General features: G+C 35.9%; 1 protein-coding gene across 1 annotated transcript; it reads left to right on the plus strand.

The window, feature by feature from the left end:
• Positions 1-1,357: 1,357 nt before the first annotated feature.
• Positions 1,358-20,409, plus strand: LOC114540886. The gene is made up of 12 exons (XM_028560895.1): positions 1,358-1,456; positions 3,455-3,607; positions 7,869-8,156; positions 8,531-8,647; positions 9,937-10,102; positions 11,121-11,369; positions 11,686-11,932; positions 15,116-15,160; positions 18,001-18,233; positions 18,488-18,702; positions 19,856-20,069; positions 20,240-20,409. Exons 1-12 carry the CDS (start codon positions 1,400-1,402, stop codon positions 20,407-20,409), a joined length of 2,154 nt encoding a protein of 717 aa, XP_028416696.1. The 5' UTR covers positions 1,358-1,399.
• The last annotated feature ends 6,847 nt before the right edge of the window (positions 20,410-27,256 follow it).

The following is a 27,256-nucleotide window of genomic DNA, read 5'->3' on the forward strand; positions in this document are numbered from 1 at the left end:
GACTTCGGGAAAGATTTTGTATGCCTTTAAAGCATGGGCTTGAAAGTAAGTATAACATTTTCATATTAACAACAAGCGGAACTTGATTAGCTGAATAGCAGAGGCCAGTTGTTCAAAGCTAGGTTAGCGCTTACTCTGCATGGGTTAAATTTTAAATCAGAGTTTTAGTAGAAAACTGCTTCTAAATCACTAGTGGTTCGTTTTAAAACTTTAGAAAATATTGCTTCTAACAGTCCAGAAAATATTGGTAAAAAAGAGATTCAATTTTGTAAGCAAGTGATTGAAAAAATTACGATAAAGATTTGCTTTAACCCAGGGTTAAACTAACCGGCTTTTGAACAACCGACCCCAGACGGCGGGATTTTCCGATACTCTGTGCGCCACTATAACCACTGTAAACGTATTTACCGACATTTTTCTATGAATAAATTATATAGACTACAGTTATTGGCATGTTTTGTGGCGTTGCTAAGTCTGATTACATATTCTTTCATTCAACACCGGCTGCGAGGTACCGCATGAAATAAATTGTGCACGAATTGTGCACGTTTATAGAATTTGTAGAAAGGTGAATTTAGGAGCGGTCTCTGAAATTCGTCCTTTTTCACTGTTTACCCCAAACCATGCAATTTCTGGTCCTTTTTTATCCTGTGTTTCACGGTACCGGACGAATTCCCCTATAAGACTGAATTTTTTTATTGTTCGTGAAAAATACAATAATATGCATGAGCATCGTATTGATGACATGCCCATTCCTTAACCGCGCTATATATCGGTACAAAAACAAAGCAAGACAAATTTCTGGTGTTTATACGGCACCCGGACGAATTTAAGCCGGTCGAGTAAAAAATCTGAACGCGGGTTTTTTTTGGATCACGAATTCGTCTTGCTAAGAGGGTATTAAATTTGTTCGCTTGCGTGGTTCTCGGGTAAACGAAAGGCCGAAAACACTTAATTCAGATCGAGCGATTGCAAATTCGTCCTGTGTCATGTAAACGGGGACGAAGTCTCAGAAACGGCCCCTGAGCTTATAATTTTATCATGAAATGCTCAAAAGTCGGTAGGATTTATTATTTTAGGAAACAGAAATGGTCATAAAATTGAGTAAACCTCACCGGTTCTGCTGCTGCATTGAGCAGGCATTTATGGATTTGGCATGTTCAGTTGATTGTTGCAAACGATTATGTTTATTGCGATTCAAACATTTTTATACATTTTTATATTATTTGTATCAACTATTTGAATTTGCATGGTCATAATACAGATAACACATTATAGTCCTATGACCTATGTATATGCACTTATTTGCGTTGGCAACAATTTATTTTGCAAAATCATGGGTTTGGATATTGTCAGTATGAGTGCGGTACGGCGATGATATGCCGAAACAAATTGGGCAATGCAGGATGCCTTGATACTTGAAGTTGAAGATTTTCATGCGCTAGTGCAGCTTCAGGTAGCCATACACCTTTCTTGGAAGTCATTCTTGTCAGAAACTTTAAATCAGGGAACTTGTACTGGAATATACATGCTGAAACGCAAATTAATTATCATGCGAATGGACTTTCCCGTTAGCCAGGCTGTCTAGCTCTGATACTATACCAAAGAAATAAATTAATAAAATATATAAATCCAGCATAAGTTGTTTGAAGCATCGTGATACTCGTTTGTTTATAACTTGGATGACCTGCACTGCCGTATCTCATAATAGTTTATAATGGATACTTACCCTTTTTATAGTCTTTGTTTCAATAATAAATTCATCTGCATTGGTAATTTTAGAACCTATAGTTTTCATTAGCGTCCTACAGCAAAGCTCATATGATGGAACATGAAATCAGGCATTATAATACGGAATTTTTACAAGGACACACATTGTCTTTAAGTTCAATAATCACTTAGTCTTAGAAATTACAACGTGAAATTACAACACAAGCATATAAAAAAGAGCATAGCCATGCAAAGCAGGGTCCGTCAGTCTCTAGCCTTTTTTAATATAAATGCTATGCCGGATATACTATCCAAGCGTTTTTATATACTATATAATAGAAACAATAATTATTTTAAATAGTCAAATTAAAATTATATTAGACATTTTTGTCCATGAGGCATGATTTCTAACTACACACTTTTCCATTTACAAGGACACATTCGCCTTTTACAAGGACACAAAGTGTGTCAAAAACACGCGTATTATAATGCCTGCATGAAATATATCTTTGTGCTCAGTTTCACGGGTTATATTGAAACGAAAGGATATTCAAAATTCTCAGTTCTGTAAGTTAACTAGACGAGAAAGCTAATATAATTATGTTTATGTAGTACTAATAAAGAAATCGATCATACTGCGTAAAACAATAAATAATATAATGAACGTGGCGTGGCAAAATATGCATTGAAATTTAAATGTATTATTTGATACATATGCAAAATGGCTAAGAAAAGCTTTCAATACTTATATCATTAAGCGTATCCTTATTAAAATGAATATAACAGACGACTTTGGCTTTCGCTTCAGTGTAGTTTCTTCTATCTTGCACAGATATTGCGTATATACGCGCATATAGAGTTTGAGGATTTCCTTCTGGACCCAGCAATGGAGATACTTCAATCTCACCGATGATGACGGCAGTTAGTTAGGCTGCATGCAAATATTGCACATTAAGTCATCATTAACTGTCGAACCTTAAAACCTGATTACAGTAGGCGAGGGCACACATACGTACGGCTACACAAATATACTCATCTTACAAAAAGTTTATTTAATGAGTTTATGATGTTCTTTGCAAATATAGGTATACGAAATATTTTCCGTTGTAGCATTTTAGTCATTTTTTTAATGTTTTCATCTCAGCAAGAGATTGATGAGTATCATAGCCAGGGATTCGCTGATTCGATAAGTCTTGTTGTCATAAGTCATTATTATAATAAGCTGAAATATAATTATAAATCTTACATAGAGAAAAAAAATACTAAGAAGTAAGAGTAATTATATCTATAAAAACAGACGTCCTGTCGAATTAAGCATCCGGAACATATTATTAAATGCAAATTCTAAAAATCTTAAATTTACTATTAGCTTTATTGCTACTCTGAAAGCTAAAATTTAGGCCTAAAATTTGTCAAGTCTTCGGAAAGTCATAGTCATCAAGACGCGTTAGGAAATCTTAGCAATTTACACTAATTGTGCATGTGTAATGTATAAATGTAACATGTTTACGTAGTATATAAAGAATTTGATCATACTGCGTCGCAGTAAATTAATAATGAGCGAGGTTTGGCAAAATATGCATTGAAATTTAAAAATACCTATATAATACTTATTCATAAATAATTATGCAAAATGGTTTAGAAAAGCTTTCAATACTCAGTGCATATAAACATATCCTTCTAGAAATTAGCAAGAAGTATGAAGTCCTTCGTTTTAGCTTCTGTTTTTTTCTGTCTTGCTCAGATTGCTTATACGCGAATAGAGCTTCGGGACTTTTTTCCTTATGGACCCAGCAATGGAGATACTTCAGTACCCACCAATGATGACGGCAGTTCGGGTCTTGTCAATATTGCATTTCCCTTTCCTTTCTTCGACGAAGAACATGACTCCCTGTTCGTAAGTATTTTGCAGACATTATTTTCATACTTATTCATACGCACCAGATATTTAATCGGTATACATGTATAGTTTTAGGCGATATTTGCACCCATATCTTTCAGGATAATTATTATAAACACTTGCCACATCATTTGTGAGTGTATGTCTTGCTCAATTTTACAATTAAATTTTTATATATGTTCAAACTAATAATTGTGTTATTGTAGCAGCCTGTGTACCTGTAGCGACCAGCAGTTTTTTCAAATAGAAAAATACATGTAGCTTTAATGGAAATCAAATAAATATTGGCAGTTATTGAGGAATGCCCAATAACGAAAGTAGAGTAATTTCAAGAATTCGAAACACAAGCAGTGAATCCCCAGTGATGCGTTTAGAGCCTGAAAAACACGTACATGCACTTTCATACTATCCTGACAAAATTCTCGGGGGCGAAACGCCCAGAAGTGTTTTGTTTATTTTGGGCAGTTGTTAATTAATTGCAGCACAGTTGATGCGAAGTGCTGAAAGACTCTGCCTAAAAGGCGATCGAGGGTCGATCAGTCGAGAGTTAAGTACGACATTCCAGAGTAAAAGTCGAGGTTCGAGGAAAAAAGTCAAGAATCAATACTAAGAAGTAGAAAGTCGAAAGTAAAAATTCGAAAGTCAATAGTAAAAAGGCAAGAGGAAAGCTATAGTTATAAAAAAAATTTTTTAAACAAAAATATTGCCGATACGTGTATGCAAAAAATAAAATCGTACTGCAATCAAATCTTTATATGTCTATGTCGAACAGACAAAATTTCATTTTTTATTTTTTATATTATTTGTATATTTGAGTGTGGTCGTAATACAGATAACATATTATAGTCCTATGACCTATGTATATACACTTATTTGCGTTGGCAACAATTTATTTGGCAAAATCATGGGTTTCGATATTGTCGAAGTCAGTATGAGTGCGGTACGGCGTTGATATGCCGAAACAAAGGCAATGCAGGATGTCTTGATACTTGAAGTTGAAGATTTTTCATACGCTAGTGCAGCTCCAGGTATAGCTACACCTTTCTTGCAAATCATTCTTGTCAGAAACTTTAAATCAGGGAACTTGTACTGGAATATACATACTGAAACGCAAATTATAATGCGAATGGACTTTCCCGTTAGCCAGGCTGTCTAGCTCTGTTACTATACCAAAGAAATAAATTAATAAAATGCAATAAATCCAGCATAGGTTGTTTGACGCATCGTGATACTCGTTTGTTCATGAACTTGGATGACTTGCTCTGCCGTATCTTGCACTGCCAAAAAATAAAATCGTACTGAAAAGTTAAGAAACGTATACAATCAAATCTTTATATGTCTATTAAACAATTACTGAGCTTCGCGGATAGATGTTTATAATTTTTATGCTAATGTAGTACAAAGGAATGTTTTGCGAACAGTTTATAGGTCATCTTTTGCCGAAACTTTGAGTAACGGTATTCATGCATGCAGTGTATATATAAATGACGTCACGTAATTACGTTACCATTGAACGGAATAAATGAAGAACTGAATGTGCGTTCTCAAAAATTGCTTTAAACAATTCATCTTACTGAAATTACTAGCCTACCATATTTTTAGCTGGCCAGTCCTTGCGTTGTGCTGCGATATTCTATATTTGTCCGCAAACGTACCGCCACAACTATAACATTTTTATGCTGAAGACCACAATTTTTAAATTTTGCACTTGCATAATTTGTACCACAGTCTGTTGTAAGCGTTTCTGGGATATCATACGTAGTTTGTGCTATTGAATGTAAATAATATTATGTCAGATGCTGCTTCGCCCCATGCCATGGATGCATGGTCTGGAGTCTTGCTCGGCATCATTGGTTTTTTCTGTTTCGCTGCTGCATAGTCATGGAATTTAAGTGAATACAAATCGTATATCTCATTCGCAGTCTTTTCTTGAAGTTCCTGCATGGTATTGGTCATGTGTGGCAGATATTCTCTCCGGAATGTTGTCCCGAAACGCCTTTCTTTCTGGTGGAATAACATTAAGACTGACTCTGCTGAGCGTATCTGCGATGATTTGCCCTTGCCAGGAATGTATTCAACTTTCATGTCATATACTTTCACTTTCAGCATGATGGTCTGCATCCCCAAGGGTGACACAGCTAAGGCTTGCAAAAATGGTCTCTAACGGCAGTTTCCCTTGTTTCTCAATAGTTGACCAGTTTATCTCGGCTGTATACAAAGCTTTCGGTATGAATAAGCTATAGACTTGCTTTCTTGTACAAGGACAGCGACGACTGCATTCTTGCTAGGGTCACACTCTACCTTGACATCGTTCTTGACATCATAGTAGGCTAGTATAGTTGCTTCGCAGAGCATAGATCTTTGATGCGTTGAAAAGCGTTTTCGTGTGATTTGTCCCAGCGGAAGACTTCTTTGTTATGTGCCGTAATTGCTCTTGTACCTCCGTTAAGTGTGGCAAGAACTTGTCTAGGTATTGTACTGAACCCAGAAAACGACGGAAATCATGTTTCTTCTTGGGTGCTGGCATTAGTTTTCATCGCTTTAACGTTCATGGATCCGCTTTTAGCCCATGTGCTGATATGAGGTGTCCTACATACGGCAATTCGCCTTTTCTGATCTTCACCTTGTCAAAGTTTAAACTTTAACTTCAAGTTATAACTCCGAGGCCGATTAAGGCATTGTCGTAAGAGTTGTGGTCAATTTCGTGTTTTCGCTTCACTAGGTTTAAAGATTTGCAGACTTTTCCAGATAACACTGGATTATATGCATTGTCAATGATGAAGAATTTACCTTCGCTTGTTTTTTTTTTGTGTTTCAATTTTAGTGTGGCAAATCCTCTGGGTATGATCTGATGTTGGCTATATTATTAAGTCTCTAATGTGTTTTCATGATTCGTGCATTGGGAGCAACACTTTGTAACTGCTTAGCAGTCATGAAACTAACCTGCATGTGCACCAGTGTACAATTGGCATTCCAATGTCCCATGGCCAATTTGGACAGCTTTTACCCACCATTTTACCATCTCTCAGTAAGTCCTTTCAGCTGTCAAACTCGTCGGGCGTCAGGGTTTTGAGGTGCAGTAAATGCAACTTTTGGCTTGCTTGTATTCATCATCAGAACTGCCAGTTTTTTCACTCCACTGAAGTGTCCCATCATTCCACACATGCGGCAGGTTTGGTTCTTGGCTGGACATTTTTCATGTGGTTTGTAACTATTGCAACCATGCACATAGTTAACAATTTGATGCGGTTTGTCACTCTTTTTTAGTGGGTTCAGGAGTATCCGGCCCATCTGATCCCTTCATCTGCGGAATTCGTTGGGTTTTGGTGGCTTCAAATAATCTCTCTATATATGATAGCTGTTTCTAAGGTTAAGTTTTCACTCTTTTCCAAACATCGTTGTTTTACCCCTTCATCCAAAAATTTACATGCTATAGCATTTCTGATTAGCTTATCTGTTTCTTTGATGCCTAAGCCACTAGCTAATAATTTCAAGTCGGTTCAAAATCATCAAATGTTTCTTTTTATTGATGGCACTTCCCGTCACATTGAACTGCTTCCATCTTTCTCACTTACTTGTTTGGGCTTAGCCTGTTCCGACTTGAATTGTTCCAACTTGATTTGTTTCACGCTTTTGATTTCCCCAGAATAATGAATTTTTTCTATTGAATGCACGCATTTGCCTTATTAACAGTTATTCTGCGAACTCGAGTCGTATATGAGCTGTTTTATTATCTACACAAACTTTGTCACCCTTTCGGTGCATTTTGGTGTGCTATTATCAACTAAAGTTTGGATTCCTATTTCACGCAACTCCCAAATCTTTCAGCCATTTTGTTTACTTTCTCTACTAGACAGATATATATGGGCTAATATCTGTCTAGTAGCCAACCAATGAAATTGCAGCATACCTCATACCTGGCGCTTGTGTGTATAAAATAATATATATATATACAATTTTGTCTGTTCGGCTATTTAGTTTTGATTTTTGACTTTTCATTTTTACCTCTCGTCACTCACACTTATTATCTCGTACTTAAAGAATGAACAGCATGCTCTTTTCTTTAATCCTTTCCCCCTATGTACAGTTTAAACAATTAATTAAGCCCCGGCCTTAATTAAGTGCCATTATCACCCTGAACCTTAAAAAATACTCAATTTCTAAAGTAAAGAGCAAGTGAAGTGTAATAATTTTTCCCATGTACCCCCCTACCTTCCCCTATTTTTGAGTTCACTATTAATATATAATAATTTCTCAGGTAAACACAAATGGAGTGATCTCTTTTCTTGTCCAAGTGTCACAGTATACTCCTGACGCATTCCCTCTTGGAGATAATCGACGTTTGATCGCACCATTCTGGGCTGATGTTGACACAACAGATGGCGGCATTGTTTATTACAGAGAAACTCAAGAACTTGCAATGCGAACAAGTGTCTCTAACGAAATTAAAAAGTACTTCGTTCGCCAAAGAAGCTTCTTAGCAAAGTGGATCATGATTGTTACTTGGCTCAATGTAGCTCAGTATGGTGGAGGTTCCACTTTGCGGGTAATTACTATATATATATATATAATATATATAATATATATATATATATATAATATATATATATATATATATAGAAAGTTATTCAGTGTAACAGACGTCTTAGTTTTGCAGTTATACTCAAATAACTTTCAATAAGTTACACTGAAATAACTTTCTTTAGATTCGTGAATTTTTAACATTTAGTATATACCATGCGTATTTTGATACAATATTCCCCGAGATATCAGCGTTTTACTTTTAATACGTATTTTTGAAAAGTACTATTATTTATCTGTTATTATCTATTATTTACCAGTTAAGTTGGTCCGTATAGGGAAATATTTCCCTCTGTCTCAAAAATGTGGAAAGCGTTCAAAGCGTTGTCTTTTACATAGAATACATTCCAGACGATATTAGCAACGGATGGTGTCAACTCATTTGCAATATTTTACTACAACAAAATTGAATGGACGTTTGGTCTTCATAGCAATACTAAAGGAATCTCTGCGCAGGTTTGTGGTGAATGTGTAATGACTATACTCATAATATTAGATTATCTCATCTTCATAAGTAAGCCATATAGAATGCGATACAGACCAAGGACCGGTTGGACGAAAGCCTGGCAGAGCCATCCGCCTGCAATAATTTTTAAGCAACGAAAGACCGCGCGAAAGATCGACGTGTGATGCCGAAGTAGCCTGAGGCGTGCGTGTTTTTAATGAAAAATGCGAAAATTTGACATTTTGACATATCTTATTTATCCGTCCATAATCTCCGACGATCACAATAATTAAAAAGTATATAGAAGTTCAATTGTTTAAAAATGTAAATAAACCGCATGATACGTTCACTTTGTCTTACACTTTGCAATTCGGGCTTATATCTTCAATCCTTTGCGACGTGTCTACGCGCCCATACACGACCACAACTTGTTAAACGGTGAAATAGAAAACTGTGACGTAGATAAATACGGTCAAATATACTTTTTCAAATACTAGTATTTTCGCGCCAAAACTCACTTAATTGCGTGACGAAAAACAAAAAACGCAACAAAAACAAAACAAATCCTAGGCGAATTTTCAACTTCGTTGCTCACGCCGGAGTAATTATTGGCAAAGGGGTTTGAGTAGGCGCAGGTATGCAGTACCATACCAAACAAACTGGAACGATAACTTCAGGAGGGAAAATTAAAGCCAGTGCTTTTACTTTTTCTGGGTTATACATAAGCTGAAATAGGTACTGAACGCCAAATGTTGAGCCGTGTATGTAATTAAAGTTGAGGGTTGGTCTTCGGCCCGTAACCCGCATAAAAGACGTCGCACAATAAACCACAAAGAAACAAATAATGATGCCGATCTGCAAAAAGTGTTACCGAATATTTACGGTTTTCAAATTAACAGCAGCGTTTCCACAATGAAAGGAAATGTCCTTGCAATTGACAACAACAAGGGAGGGTGGGATCCGTGATAGCTAATAGAGTTTACTATGCATTCTTTTCAAAATTTTTGATTATTTGTTTCCATTTTTTGTCATTCCTATCCCCCTATTAGGCAGCCATATACAGATAAGTTGTGGAACCCTGATTAGTTATGCCGTCGAGAATTGAAATACAAGCTATTCTTTTCTTCCGCAAATACCAAGAAGCATGCAAGCAATACTTCAAAACCACTAAAAGAACTTCATTGCATTCTTTTTAAACAAATAAAATTCACTTTGGTAACACGTCGTAATTTTGTTCCTTCTCCCCTCTAAAGAATGTTTTTTCTATCTACATTTTTCTACTCACATTTTTCTATTCAAGGCTGGATTTAATGCTGGGGACGGTGTTCGATATTTTAATATTCCAAACTCTCGTACTTCTGAGATAATCAATATTTTATCGACATCAAACTATAAAAGACCTGGGATGTGGATTTTTCAGGTTGATGGAGAGACGGTTAAGAATACTGGCTGTGCATCAGGACGCGGTATTGTATATGTTAGACCATTTTTATAGCGTAATAATAAACAATTATTGGATATCGATGAGGTTTTTGTGATATGCAGAGTTATCAAGGTCGAGGTAAGCGTTAACAGCCGAGCCGAAGGCGAGTAATTCCGTTACCAAAACGTTTCGAAACGACTATTTAATTGACCATAACAAAAAGATGGCAGAATGTACATTTTACCACAAGCATTGCTGGCATCAAGCATAAATTACTAGCAAAGGATGAGAAATAAATCACCTAATGAATAAAACTTTAACACAACTAAGAAAATAGCCTCCTTTATTATATCTTGTCCTCAAAAAACTTCAATTCGCTTTTAAAACGATTGCTGACCGTAGTGCATTCTGGTAAATCTTTCGTTATCACCAATTGAACCAGAACGGCGATTTTTCTCTGTAATTATAGTAACTCTTGATGGGCATATTTACGGTAAAGTGCGAGTAAATATACATGCGACACTCAAAATATCAAAAATTTCGGTAATAGCGCAATATATCGTTTAGAAGAAGCTGGGCAGCTCTTCCCAAAAGGATTCAAATAAATTAAAGCTAAGTTAGCTTCACCTTTTAGCATTACTCATTCACTAATTCGTACATAGCAAACAAACGAAAGGAAATCGCCTATTTTTTTATAGGTAGCTACTTTGTGATAATCTGATGTTAGTGAAGTTAATTATTCGATTCCGTATCTAGCATTATGATTCAGCCCTGTTATTCAATTTTAGGCTATTATCATTAATTTCATTGAAACTGATTGTTCTCACAGCCCACGAACACCCAAATATTACCAAAGCGGGACTAATTAACATCTGGTTAAGCCACTGGCGTTAGTTGTCGACGCCGAGACAATTAGCATGCAGAATAACATTGATTAAATTTAATCAGTAATCAAATGCTCGAGAAGTTGATGTAGCTTTCCAAATTTAAAGTTTCTTCATTTTAAACGATATTTTATTGGTATAGTTAAACTTTCTCTGAGACTGATATATCATTTGTAGATCTGGTACTTTCTCCAAGGTCAGGAATTGAATTAGGAGGAACTGTGGTGTACATAGGGGGGCCGTGTTACAATTCAACTAATGACATCGTGTGTCGCTTTAACAAAAATTTGGAGTCAGCTGCAGAGCTTATCAGTCCCGAACAAGCATATTGCGTTACACCTCCGTTAAATGTTACTGGACTTATGCCACTTGAATTATCTTTGGATGGTGGTACCACATACAATTACACTGGCACTTTCAGATCAAGTAATGCTATAAACTAGGATGTAAACTTTTGCATGAAAATTGCATATATAGTATTGAATAAATGCGTAACAAAACCTTTCGCCATAAATGGTATCTTCTTTCTTTATATCTGTAAAATTCCAACTCCCTTAATCTACGAGAAATTAGCCTATCATTCAATGATAAGTCTACAGAAGGTAGACCGGAAATATTCTTTACCACCTATCATGTCATATCAATATTTTACATAATCTTCATTGATTGAATGCGCATTTTGCTAATGTACACGTCAGGATTTTGAAGCACCTTTAACTATATAGGTTTCTCTCCTATCTAGTTCCGATCGGACGAAATCCTCCAGATATCGAAGGGCTTGAAATGAAGCGTTGGGTAAACTCAACAAAAACAGTTTTGACTTGGGATAAAAATGCCATCAACGCGACCCACATTGATATTGAAATATCGCAATTTGATACTTTTGATTTCCGTCTTCACCATGGGAGCTTGAAAACATTTAAAAAGGTTCCAAACTCTGGAAATTACGCCTTTGATTTTGGCAAGGATAGCATTTCCTTGAATGCAGAGTAAGTTTTTTTGTACACCGATTTCAACCTTGCAAGCAGGTTTTTCTACCTATAACCTCCATGACCTCGCTGCAGCGAATAACCTGGTTGATGCTGGTCACGGAACATGGTACGTGGTCACGTTCAGGTTGATCACGTAGCAAAAGTCATATGCCACTTTTACTATTTTTAAGATTTCGGACAGTCCAGGTGGTTTTGTATACGATAAATAGCATACGATAAATCGTCAATGTTTAAGGTGCATGTGTCGAATCAGTTGAAAATAAATTTCTGCATTACAAGTTCTGTTGACATTCAATGAATACAGGCATTCGAAGGTCACACGTAACTATTTTCTGAATTTGGGTGTTGATCAGCCAATTTAGAGGAAAAATAACAATAAAATACAAGAAAAAACATACTCCGAAAAATGACATCTTGTAAACTCAAGATAATTATGAGCTATATAGAGACAACAAGACGATAATTTTAGGGTAATTATTTTGAATTCATTACTATTTCAAAGTCGTTGTCAAACCATAACAAACTATTTACAAACTTTCTATCATATTATATATACAAAGAGACAAGAAGAGATGACGTCATGGCGTAAGACTATATTATTAACAGCTCATGTTCATGATTAATGTTAAGACCGCGAATAGGTTTTTTCGACCATTATTTGGCACTGGCTTACTATATTTAATGTATAAAGCTTTAAGGAATAGCAGAAGGTTAGAGGCGTTTGTGAAGAATCTGTGTGTTAAAACACCTGTATATGAGATTGTTAAGAAAAAGAGAGAGATCGAGTAATGTATTATTATGTTTCTTTGCGGTATCATTGTCATCGGTGTCATAAAGTTTGTCATAAATAGCGTGTTCACATTCCGACAAGTGTTTAGCAATCGAACTTTTTTGTGGAACTGCATGTTCCGATAAACGGGTTGCCAAGTTTCTTTCTGTTTTGCCTATATATATGAACTGTTACAACCCGGATATGTGAATTCCTAAACAATATTAGTGCACTGCGAGTTAGGAATTTTGTCTTTTACGGTTAAAAAATATGACACCTTCTTGGTGTAATAAATTAATACAAATTTAACCAACTGTGTGAGATTCGGCTGTATTTTCTTTGAGGACTTTTTACCTAGGAATTCCTTTTCTCGGCAGACAGAGAGAATTTTTAGTTAAAAAAGTCGTCAATAAAATACAGCAGAATTTTGCACGGCCGGTTAAATATGACACTAAGAAGGTGTGATATTTTTTACCTGAAAAAGACAAAATTTCGACGTCGCAGCGCAGTAATATTGTTTAAGAATTCACTTGTCCGGGTTGTAACAATTCATATATGAGCAAAACGTGTCTACCAGTTTATCTGAGCATGCAGATCCACAAAAAAGTTCGAATGCTAAACACCTGTCGGAATGTGAGCACGCGAATTATATCCTAAGTTGCACCATCCGAGCTCCTTGACAATCTTTATGACAGCAATGACAATTCAATCAGTGATACCGCAAAGAAACGTAATACTATTGCTCTCTCCTCACAATCTCATACCGGTTAACAAACACATTCTTCACACTCTCAAACACACACCAACTCTAACCTTCTGCTATTCTTTGAAGCTTTACACATTAAGTATAGAACGCCAGTCGTATATAATGGTCTAAAAGCGTCAAAAGAACTCGCAGTCCTTACATAAATCATGAACATGAGTTGTTAAGGTGGTCTTATGCAAGAAATATTTTATTTTCAAAAATTTAAAAATCTTTTCATGCAATTATTGCAAGCCAAGTTGCTGGGAGTGAAAAAAAGGCTTGTAGGAATCTTTAATCACTATAGTTAGCCATGCAGGCCAGAATACTCAATGGTGGAATTCGAAATAGACGATTTTTGTTATTTGTAAACACGATAACAAACTAGATTTTAACTGTAGAACAACGGAATTATTTTTTTAGTTCTGAATATTTTTGACTAGGAGCTGAACATTAACGTTAAACGTGTTACAGGCAATAAATATAAAACTTCTGCGATATAATTATCGGTAATAAACAGTCGCTATTTTTCTTAGACTGAACGGAATACAAAACTTTTAGTCAATTCACATCTGAGCCAATTTTCTTTGAATTCAACAATGAGAATTTTATCAGGTTAGCTCTGTCACTTTTTGAGTTATCGTGCATGAAAGTAAGGAGAATGAGAATTTTAGTTTGCTGAGAAAAGCGCTGATAAAAGTTTAACATATTTTCATAAATTATAGAGAACAATGAACAACAGAATAATGAAGCAATAAAATAAGCTAATCGACCTCTTTGCTTCCTCTGGGTTAAAACCCTGAATAATGGTTTGTATAAGGGTTTGCATTCCTTGAAATTTTTAAAACAGAATAAATCGTGATTTATTTTGTCCACCTAAAGACCACCTATAAATAGTATGGTGTTTTGCTATGACGACATCTCTTCTTGTTTCTTTTTATATAATGTGATAGCAAGCTGGCAAAGAGTTTTTTCTGGTTTTGACGCTGAGTTTTTTTCTTGTATTTTATCAATTGTCTTTTGGTTACTGTTGGTTTTTATAGAACAATAACGACATAGGTTTTTTTTTGCATTTACTGATGCAACGTTAAACTATGGAAGCTTCCTGGTAAAGATTCGACAGCTTTCGAAGCACGCAATACCAAAAAATTAACCAATCACCCCTTTACACCGCTTGCTGGTTACCAGTTTCAATTAACTCGTCTCAAATTCGAACGTGCACATGACTCGCCATGACATTCTGGTGGCGGGCAATTTTTACATTTGCATTTTTTGTACTTAAAGTACGCTGGTTTTCCCTTTGCGCTTGCTCGGAAATGAAGAATTTAAATCCCTTCTGGTGTTCAGGTGTCTCTCATTGGCTACAATATGAGTAATATTGTCCATCCTAATAATAAAATATTTATTGAATTCCTGGATGGTGCTTTTTTAACTTAGTCGTCTTTCGCATCTGAAATTATGAAAAACAATACTTCCTCTATGAAAAGCGAGTGTTTCAGGGGAATATCCCTTTCACAACCTATACACAATTGGTAGCAAATCTTTAAAAAATTGCATGCAGTAACGGAGCGGATTTTCTATACATGCATTACCCGGAATTCTCACTTTCGGTTATATGAACTTTAACAATACTGCAATCTTTCCAATTAAATCTGGTCTTTCCTTTAAGAGGGAGACGAAACGAAATTCAAATGCAGGATCCGAGATTGCAATCGTCAGCATAACGCCATCGTTAACGAGAAAGAAACGATTTTTGGGGAAAGTTTTTAAGTTTGTTGCAAGAAGCTTTAGTTTACCATTTCTAATAACTTCTTGGCTGGCAAATGAGGTGTACTGCAGAACTTGGCATGGATTTCAAAACAGGGATAAAAACAAAAGATTGCGAGGTATAAAAAGTACAATTATACTCATATTAGCAAATATTCTATTTCTCCACATTTACGAATTAATCTTTTTAGGTATATACAGGGTGTATAAAAAAAGGTAATCCATCTTCAGCACGCTATTGTACGTGAACTACTCAGTCTATGAACATTTTTTTTTCACATTCGGAAAGATCAGGCTTTTAACTATCGGATGACATTTTGTAATACCAAATGGTGAAAAAATGAGCACATACGAGGCTGATAAAAAATGTTAGTCACAATCGCATATTTTCCCCTTTGAGCCTAATTAAAGCAGTGTATAACAAAAAAAAAATATCACAAAATGTCACAGCTTGCACTGATTTTATGCGCATTGCTTAGAATTTCTCCTGTTGATTTTCCTACTTAATACCGCATAGTTTATTCAAAGCAAATTCTTCAATTAAGTCGCAAAGACAGTTAATTAATGGTTTTAGTCCCAACTCTCAGAGGTGAAAATTTGACTAACACTTTTTATTAGCCTCCTATTTGTTCATTTTTTTCACCATTTGGTATCAAAAAGATGTCACTCGATAGTTAAAAGCCTAACCTTTCCGAATGTTGAAAAAATTCGTTAATAGAATGAGTATAGTTCACGTACAATAGCGCACCAAAGTTGGATTACCTTTCTTTTGATACACCTTGTATAGCTAGCTAGCTTGCTTCACATAGTTGAACAAAATTTCCTAGGGTTTGCTTAATTAACCTGCATGGAATCCCTGCTCATTAAGTAAGAAAATGATGCAATCGCATGTTATTGCTAAATAACAAAACAATTCATTATTTCCTTTGGAGATACGGCAGGACAAATATTTAGACAATTAAGACTAAATATATGGCGGCGGTTTTAATAATGTTTCAGTAAAATATAGAACAATGTAAGAATGCATAATCTTTTGTGTGAGACTGACGATTTTTGCGAAATTCCGCAACGTTTAATTTTTGTACAAGATCATGCAGTATAAACAAAAAATTTGACGACTTTCATACATAATTATGCAAACTAGCTTATCTTCCGAATAATTAATTTCATTGTTTGTATTAATAACCGAAAGCGGTACAAATTTACGATCGGATACTTTATAATAATTACAATTATTAAATTTGTAGATGAGTTACCTCCATGTCCTTCCAGGGTTGAACAGATAGAATTTGACGATCGATTCAAACCTGATGAAGCAGGTTTTCTCAGCGGCTTTTTCATCCTGGAAGTACGTCTTGTTTCCGCTCAAGGAAGCTAGGTACGAGCAAGAGCGGGGAGCATAATACCCGAGAAGGTGCGGCGAGGGTACTAACTCTGCTGGGGATTAGGAATTTCACCCAGGTGTTGTGAAAAAACACAGCGGAATGCAATGGTCTAAATTTTATCTGATGAACGTTGCTGCACGTTCACTACCTAGTATTTGTGCGCGCGTTCCCGAAATTTTAGAGTGAAGACGATAGAAACAGGTATCATTACTTGCTAATCGGCTAAGACAAAAAGTTTAAAATTAAAATGTATTCCATCGAGAACGCCAGCAACTTAACTGTCATCTTGCAAACTAATTTAAACGTTTCGTACATTATAAATCAAAATGAAATGTGGAATAATCATTTTGGTAATATATAGAGTCAACTGCAGTCATTGCATAAATATTCGAGAAACATACAAGATTCGACATTCAGCAGTCCTTACATCAATAAGAATTAAACCTTTTATACATGGGGAGATGTTTACTTCACTTTTATATAATATAATTTATTTGCTTACGACAGCATCAACTATCGGCTCATTTGAGTGATTTGATAACTAGAAATACATGCATGCAAGCAAAATCCACAAGCCTGAAGCAATTATTACTTAATGTTATAGTACTCGTTTCTGCTGATGACTTACCGTATATGTTACATAAGTATCCTATATCATGTACAATTAAGTTGGTTTTAATACTACAATGCTTAGCGAAATTTCTTCCTTTTTAAACACATTTACGTTTAAAAATAAATTATTTCTCAATCAAAACCAGTCTCACGAAATTGATGCATTAATTCAAAAAGGTGTCATACAATTGTTTTAACAGTACTGTCCAGAAATAACCTATAACACTGCAGTTCTATCGATTCAAACGCGCACGCACGTAATATAATTATACGTATGAAATATTGCATGCCAAAATCCTTATACTAATTTTGCAAAGTGGTAAGGTTTTTTCGTGCGTAATGCAAAAGAATATGAAAATTTAGTCAACGCCCCAAAATTTAACATTTTGCAACAAATTTCACTATTTATTAGTTTTGGAATGTTCTTTTGCGCTGGACTTTTCTAAAATTCAGTTAAACAGAAACAATTTACAGTCTATAGTTTATAACGAGGATTGAGTGGTTACTACATTTTTCTAATCAATTTGAGTGTGCGTCAAGTTGATGAATTTGTGAGACATTCGCCTATTCGCTTTGCAAATATCTCTATATTGCGTTACTTGCCGCCATTCGCCATGCATGTGATTTTTTATCCTACATAGCTGTGCATTATTGCTAAAAATTTAGCAATTAAAACGCAATTAATTTTATATCAATATACTCAAGCTAATAATTATAAGTTATATTGGCTTGACATATTAATAATAGCTATTCATTCCATGTTTATTATAAAATAACATTTTTCTTTTAGTGCATCAGGTTCAGGTCAACAATGTTGTTATAAAGGTGATTCACTCTTGGTTGGACCTCCTGGCGGCGGTACATTTGACATTGTTTCCCCAGAAAGAAGTGTACTGGGCCATTTAGGACGAGATGTGCTACCTTGGTTCGCATGCTGTGTATTTTCTGTTTTCGACAACTGTGGTAAATACTATGATGCAAGACCCTCTGATGATGGTTCAAGATTCATACCTCAACCAACTGGTAAGTATATTGTTAAGTATCGTGCCCTATATATATTGAAAATAATTTAAAATCATTCACCGAAAAACAGGGTGCCGGGTAATTTTGATGACGAATTTTTCGAAGCCAAAGCAAGATTTCTTCCACTTATAACTGAACATTGTTCACAGAGCACTAGACCCAAACACGAATTGAGATGTCATGCATGTGATAAATTGCGGTCGCCGGAAAATTTAATGACTGAAGATTTTGTGAATTTTGTTGCGAATATATAGCTGGCACAAGAGGTGATCCTCATTTATCCACATTTGACGGAACGTTCTACACATTCAACGGTTATGGTGAATACGTCCTTCTCAAAGTCAGCAATGGTTCGGAACTCGAGTTTCAAGGAAGAATGGTACCCATACTTGATAACAAAGGAAGAACAACAAGAGCAACAGCCCTCACAGCATTTGTCATCAAGGGAGTAACGAGTGATACTGTGCAGGTTTGTGCACACTAGTGTTACAATTATGAGATCGAAACACGATTTTCTTCTTCTTCGCAAGTTTAGTAGACTGGTTACTATTAATTACGAAGGGTTCTAAAAACAAAAGTAAAGTTAAGTAAAATGTACTACGCCATGATTATTTTGCTTTATTGTGAAATTATGTCAACTAATTAGACCGTTTGTTGCAATTTTGTCTGCAGATTGGTCGTTATCTTCCCCCCCCCCCTTCTTGCAAACTTATCCTTAACAATTTCTATTTTGCATGCGATGGATGGACTTGAGTGTTTACGGTATATTTATTACTTCTAGTGAATAACGAATATTCATTTTTATTATATGTGTACAGAGATTTATGCACAGCAGAATGATGAAATAAAAATCGTTTTCAGTGTGTTAATTAATTTCATTCAATTTTACTGGACGTACGATGTTTTTAACTATGATAAAATGCTATACGTAAAATATTCTTCCGTACGATATTCTTCACACGTGAAAAATTGTCGTATGTCATTTTGGCGGCAATTTGTTTACATTCTCTTTGAAGATGCCGTCGAAATATAGGAGTGAAATATAAAAAATAATTCTCATATTCAAGATATTTTTACATTCAGCACATTCTCAAATATTTCGGAAGGAATATCTAACTTCTATTAAAAAAAATTAAAAAGAAGCTGGACGGTAATAAGTATGTGTTATACATAAAATTTCAATTTTTGTTGCTCGCTGTGTTTTTGTATATTAAAAGCGTGTCGTTGTCAATTAAATTGATCTTAATACACATTTAATAAACAAATTACTTCATGGTTGGCCCGTTTGTATGATTTTCATTTTGAACTCGTTGTTAAGGATCGCAAGCTCATTCGTTCACTACGCTCACTCGTTCGTTTTGCAATCCTTCACAACTCGTGCATAAAATCGTACGTATTCGCCAACCATGAAGTAATCCCTATATACCGAATATTTGTATGGAGCAATCCGTAAAGAAAAAAATAAAACAAACGTGCTGATTGGTCAACATTGTCTCCCACCGGCAGAGTTATTGACACTCGTAAGGGAATAATGCTTTTTAAATATTCATTATTTTTTTAATTTTATCCACGATTTATTATCTTTTATCACTTTTTCGAGAAAATATTTTGACTTCATTTAGTTCGAGTTCAACAACCGGCGCAGCATAGACGTGTTAGTCAATGGTGAACGGGTCGAATTTGACGAACAAACAAGATTAGACTTCACTGGAGTCTTTATTGTTAAACAAAATGAGTCAATATTTAGAACATACTCCACAGCAGGAGTGGCTATTGTGGTGACATCTGTAGAAGATTTTCTTACATATCAAATTTCAGTACCATTAAGATTCAAAGGTAATAATTAGTTCACTTTTAGTAAATTGTATGGATATGGGTTAGGGGTGTTTACATTTTAAACGAAAAACGTTCCCGGGATGTAGTGACTAAATTTCTGGTTCATTGCCCTCTCTCATTATGTAGACTAAAAGATATTACACAATTAATCCCAATGCCTTCGTCTGAAGAATGTGGTTATGTGTGGGCATATACAAGTTGTCGGCGCAACCTGAGTCTCCGGGTTCAAAATGCACAGTCTCTTTTAGCGTTAAAAGCAGATGATATTGCTACATTGTGTATAGAGTTTACTTACGAGAATCAAATTGGTAAAATGGCTTACTTTGCCTCTATTCCATAACACCCACTGCATGTATACCTAAAACAATTGAGCCTCGTTAATTCTCTATAACACTGCGTTTCCTAAAACTTCATGGGTTTTTTTAACATGTCACATCCAAAAACGGATGAACATTTACCCTTTTCTACATAATTTATGTTAGGGAAAACTGCTGGTCTTCTTGGATTTTGGAACGATGACAGGATCAGGAATTTTTATTGCCTAATGGCAGTTTTATTGATACAAATTCAAGTTATCGAACAATTCACAATGAATTTGGCCAGAAATGTAAGTTTCAATTCTTAAGGCAGTTTTCTGGGATACCTACCTATTATATGGATACGTAACTCTAATGATTTTCGCTATTAGCCTCATCCTCGTCTTTATTTACACGAACTTCTTTTTCTCCATCACTGTATCATCAACGTGTCATCATATATCTATAAACATATAATTATATTTCATCAATGTGTTAATGTCACTTCCATCCATCCACTTTTCTGAAAACGTACAAAGTTGCGACTCTTGGAGTATTTTAATCACATTAAGGTCAGCGGTCGTCGAGGTCAATGCCACATATTGTTGTAATTTCCCTGTGTTTTAAAGAAACATTCATTGTACCTATAAAAGTTATTCTAAATGACTTCCAAAGAAGTATAAGTCATTAAATATCTCTTCAATTTATACAGGGATTGTGGACAGGAACAAGACTCTTTTACGTACCATGTCGGAAAAGTTACGATAGTTTTTCAAATCCCAACTTTATTCCGGTCTTTCTTGACGAAACAAATCCTTGTTTTCCAATGCTACTTTGGCGCAAAAAGCAAGGAGTATATGTGGGAAAATGAGGAATGTTTGTTCGATATTGCTGTAACAGGTAAAAGATATTGGTGAGGCGACGTTGCAATCCTTTAATGAAATACAGAAAAGAAAAAATGCGTCAAAACTTGGTGAGGAAAATAATAAATTATTAACTAGTCTGCCACTAATATGCTTATTTTCATGCCTGCTACACAGGCAATTTTTCTTGCAACTTCACATGCAGCTAAGAAATTCTACTTTCTAGAGATTTAAATTTGTGAGAATTCTTCAAGGTGTAGGTGTTAAAAGCGTCCAGGTAGCGAAATAAACACAAGGTTTCGTGGTTGCTAATTTTTAAAAAAGTATATAGAATTGTTTCTAACGTTAACTTGTGCAATGTAGTTTGAGAGTGTATATTTCAAATTTTTCATATTTCAAAAAGATTTAATTAGCCTCAATAGCTGCGGGTACCCATATTAGCGGTGCCGTGCCGATAAATCGACTACAGTGTAAACAGGGCTAATATTAACCCTTCCTTGCATGTGGTGATTGTTCTTTCTTCGATCCTAAATGACGCTAGCGAAGATTAGGAAAATATTTTTTTTCGTTTTCTTCAAACAAGCTGCAGAGCTAAAATTTCTAATCTATGAAACTTAAGATATATATATATATATATATATATATATATATATATATATATATATATATATATATATATATATATATATATATATATACATATATATATATATATATATATATATATATATATATATATATATATATATATATATATATATATATATATATATATATAGTGTAACACTATATGTAATAAACTATGAAAAGACTTGATGTTTTGCAGTTGCCAAGCGTATTTTCTATGGTTGCGATGGAGTCGAAAACAGTACGAAGAAAGTTGATTTTTGTGGTGATTGTGGAGGAGACAACTCATCGTGCACAGATTGTGAAGGTCGCATCAAACCTGGTTTTCTTAATAATGAAACATGTGGTAGGTTTTTTCTATGAATAATAATAAGGTAATCAGGCAGTATCAACTTTCAAGCATTATATATCGATCAATTAGCTAAAAATATTCACATAATTCGATAGGCAAAAGAAATTATGCATGTGGCGAGACCTCATTACTTTTGATATAGGTTCCTATCAGCCCTGGAGCGAGTGGAGTACTTGCATCGGCGATGATGAAAAGGGAACGAGAGAGCGAAATCGAACATGTTCGAAAAAAGGACATTGTTTGCAATTGGGTCAAAATACGGAACAAGAAGAATGCAATGCTGACGGTAAGCTCCAAAGTTTAATCATATTAAAAGATGACTGGAGTCGCACTTATACTTATGTACATTTCATACATACATAGCCGTCTTCAACGTTTACTATCATTAAATCGCCGTAGCGTTGGTACATGCATTATGAAACTTTTTCCCTACGTATATGGTTGAACTGCTGTATGGAACGAAATAATTGATAGAACATCCTGGATCGTGCAGAAAAAAATGCATCATGCACGAAAACAAACCTATACGTATAGATTAATTTACTCAAAAAAATTTACTCATTTACTAAAATGATCGTTCGAAGTTGACTAGTTGCCAAAACGTTTTTAAGCAGCTCGGCGAACAGTACCAGAAATGTTGATTGGAAACTTCAAGGGTATTATGCATTGGATGAAATGCAAATTTGCACAAAAATGGCAGCTATTATATAATTTTTTCCCTTCTTAATTCTGGTAGACTAATTGTCGTATAGTAACAATTAGGTATATTTAGAAATGATGGACACGTGAACAGCGCATGCATATGATTAAGATAAGGATTGGGAAAATAACATTAGTATTGTAAGAGAGGAGTAGAAACATTAAATAAAACTTTAATAGAAAATACATCGATATAAATCATCAAGTTACGATATTTGGCGACAAGAAAAGAAGAATGCCACCGCTTGAACCAGAAACAGAGGCTAAAACGTCTCAGCAAAACGAAAGCAGTCCAGAATTACAGGCAAATCAGCAAGCAATTGGTTCGTTGAACACGGGAGCCCCTCGAAGCGGCTTACCATCTTTTGCACCGTTTGACCCCCCCAAAGACTGCTCTACAGTGGGACAACGCTGGAGAAAATGGATCAAACGATTTGAAAAATTACTTATCAGTTTACGCGAATTTGATTCGAGAGTAAAACGCGGTTTACTTCTCAATTATGTCGGCGAAACAACGAATGATATTTTCGACAAACTGCCTGAAACCGGAGACGATTACGAAACCGCCATGTCCAAATTAACCAAATCTCGAACCTACAAGCAACACAGACATGGCTATCTTTGAGTTTCGCGAAATGAAGCAAGAACAAAGAGAGATACTAAATGCCTTTTACCGCCGATTAAGAGAAAAAGCAAAATCCTGCGAGTTTCATGACGAAGATCGTGAAATCAAGACGCACATTATTCATAAAACAACTGATTCAAGATTACGTCGTAAAGCTCTACGCGAAACTATGACACTCCAAGCTCTTTTAACGTACGGAAAAACATTGGAAAAGACGGCTATTGACTCCAAGAAGATCGAACGCACACAAGAAAGCAAATCCGGAGCGACGGTGAATCAAGCATACTCCATTCGAAAAAGCCAACGTCAAAAACATCAACGACCCCGTTATTATAATCCTCACACTCAAGGTAAACACAAGTAGCAACAGTATGAGTATGACCCACGAAAACCATCAAATAAACAATTCCGGAATTGTGGAGGACAATTTGCACACGAAGGAGACAAGACAAATTGCCCCGCACACGGAAAAACCTGTCACAAATGCCAGAAAATCGGTCATTTCGCCAAGCATTGTTTGTAAACCCCGAAAAAAGATCCAGCAAAAATTCGACAGCTCCAAAAAGAAACGAGGTCATCTTCTGAAGATTCTGATGAAGAATTCATCTTCAACATAACAAACTCAAAAAAGCATCCACAGTCACAGTTCAGATTGAAAACATCCCAGTCCGACTAATCGTTGACTCAGGTTCATCTGTGAATCTAATTAACAACAGCACTTTTAAACAATAGCAAGCTAAGAATAAAAGCATCAAGCTATCACAATCAAAGACCAAAGTTTTGCTGTATGGAAGCACCTCACCACCCGAGATGGAAGGGCAGTTTTACATCACAGTGCACTGTAAACAGCACAAGACCAACGAAACGTTTCAAGTCACCAAGTCTGAAACACAGAGTTCGCTCAGCTACAAAACATCCACGGAACTTAGTATATTAACAATCAAAGTCCACAACCTGGCAAGAAACGGTGATATTCCACCAGAAATCGAGGCACTAATTCAGAAACACCAACCATTATTCACAGGAACTGGTCATCTAAAGAACACAGTCAGCTCGACGAATCCCACATAGCGTGAAACAAGTTGTGAACAAGAAGCTAGAAGAAATGCGCCAACAAGGCATAATAGAAAAGATCAAAGGTGCAACACCATGGTTGTCATCCCTTGTTGTCATTCCAAACAAATGTGGCGATGTTCGTTTATTTATCGACATGCATGAGAAAAGCAAATACAGCCCTCAAACGAAGACGTATTCAAATTCTAACCGTAAATGAAATCCTACAGAAGATGCAAGGAGCCACAGTTTTTACAGAACTCGACCAATCACAGGGATACCTTCAGCTATCTCTTACACCTGAATCCCGTTTCATCACAGCGTTTCCAACCCCTGACAACGGTCCTCACCAGCTCACCCGGCTCGTCATGGGGGCTTGCCCATCTAAGGGACCGTTCATTATTTATGCCTCAGGAGGGCACCGAAGAGAAATAAAAATTGCCTGTTTTTTTTTAATTACCCAACCATTTCTAAGGCACAGTTTTTTTTTACCCAACCTTATCCAATGAATTGCTGTTAAATACAACTATTAAAATATAGATGTTTGCATTTACCTCCAAACAAAGTTTTCACTTGTGACTCGACAAGTATATGTCTATATCAAAGCATTTAAGTGGATACCTATTTTTATTAGTGCATACCTATTCAGCAAAAGCTAATTTCCAAGACCCAGCAGTTCGACCAGACCTGGTTGTAACAATGAGTCTATCTGACTCTGGCAAAAGTTTCTCACTCTCCTCATCCAAGTCCATGAACACAAGATCATTGTCATCATCACTCTCAGTATCATATTCACTCTCACAACCATGACCATCATCTTCCAACTGAGATGAGACCTTTTGCATAACATTTTTGGTGGCTCCTTCTGATTGTTCTCTTAAAACATTCACAGTTATTGCCCGAATCTTGTCCTTTTTGCTGCATTTCATGTTGAGTTTATACCTTTCAACATATTTGTTCAGTTCTATGACTCGAAGCTTATTTATGTTTCCTGATAAAACAAGTTCAAGCCAATTGTAGTCTTCAAACTTGTTGTTTTCCTGTTTTTCTTTGTTCTTCTTTCTTTCCTGCTCTCGTCTTTCTTTACTTGCCTTTAAATTCCTCAAATGTTCAATAGAAGAGATAACAAGGTTTTCACCAATGGCAAGTCTAGCTGCCGTTTCTGCAATAACATCTTGATTCTCAAGGGAGATGTTCCCATTACTATACAATGAAGTAATAACAGCTCGAGGTTGGCAGTCATCCGCTTCTCTTAATTTCCCTGTACTGTCAGTTACTGGTGTATCAAAAACTGACAAATAATGACCAGGATTAGCACAATCCTGTTTAGGTTGCGGGATACGTTGTGCTGGAGGCCCTGTCCATTCATGAGAGGCACAAAACTCACACATTGGACCATCATTACTGGAACAACCATACTTGAGGTATTCCATAAAGAGCTCCCCAGTCCTATAGTGCTTCTCTTGAAAATTGAGGATCTTCTCCATGTAGCCTGAACCAGGAATATCCCCTTTCTTGCCTTCAGTAGAAGCATGTTTAAACTCTGTAAGGTGATCTTGGTTGAAAAAAAACATATCTTCAGCTTTGTTGGATAACCTGCAATCAATGTACTCGCCTAGAACTGGAGCACCATCAATTCTTTTGACCAACTCATTGGCTACAATCCAAGCATTTTTGGTCATCCTATCACGTTCATATTCTTCAAATTCATTTAGAGACATACTTGAAATATTCTCATTGGTCATGCCTTCATATCTTTTGATGGTCTCCCACTCAATTGTAGCACCATCGACAACTGAATCTGCTATTGCAGAATTCGTTCGTTCAGCCTCACCTTGCCCACTGTCACCCCGAGAGCGATGGACACGGATTCTGTAGTCAGAATTGTACATTCTAGCAAGCTCTGCATCCCTAAATTTAACATCAAAATTGGACACTGCTACACCAGGACCAGCATCAGTGAGATAGGCCACTCGTGGTTTCACTGGGGGAAGATTCAACTCAGCAAGGTTTTCCAGCAAATTATTACATGCTCTTACAATTTCTTCACAATGCTCTTTTAATGTTACATAGCCTGCTTCTTCTTCACTCATCTCCTTGAGTAGTGCATCAACTGAAGGTTTCACCCGGCAAGTGAAGAGTGTTTCTTCTGCTTCAGTAAAACCAGCTTTCATCTCAGCCACCTTGTGCATCGTTACTTGTAATTTCGAATTTAATATTGCCACCCTCTCTTCTTCATATTTAATGAACTTTTGCTGAGTTTCCCCATCTGTCTCCAAGAGCTTCTGAAGATCTGTTTCAGTTGTCATATCAGCAAACTGAAATGCATAATCATGAAGCATGGCACAACAAGTGGAAAAAGATTCTGTATATTCTTGAGTTTTTGTTTTACCAGTGCTAGCTTCTACTTGAAAGGTACTGGGATTTGTGTGTCTTAGCTGCACCATCTCACTCGCCCATACTGTTCCAGTTGATCCGATTAGACTTTTTGGTCGAACGAACACAAAGTGTTTATCAGATTTGTTGATAAGCTTTTCATTGCCAGCATCATCCTTGACACTATCTTTTGTGATGACTCTATGAGACCCAGGTGTTTGGTACACTAATTTCTGAGGCCAATCATACTTTGGCAATTTCTTGGCTTTATTGGCATCTGAAAGGGTAAGGATTCT

The sequence above is a fragment of the Dendronephthya gigantea genome, unplaced genomic scaffold (assembly GCF_004324835.1).
Source record: "Dendronephthya gigantea isolate DGI-Jeju-01 unplaced genomic scaffold, DenGig_1.0 000253F, whole genome shotgun sequence".
Lineage (NCBI taxonomy): Eukaryota > Metazoa > Cnidaria > Anthozoa > Malacalcyonacea > Nephtheidae > Dendronephthya > Dendronephthya gigantea.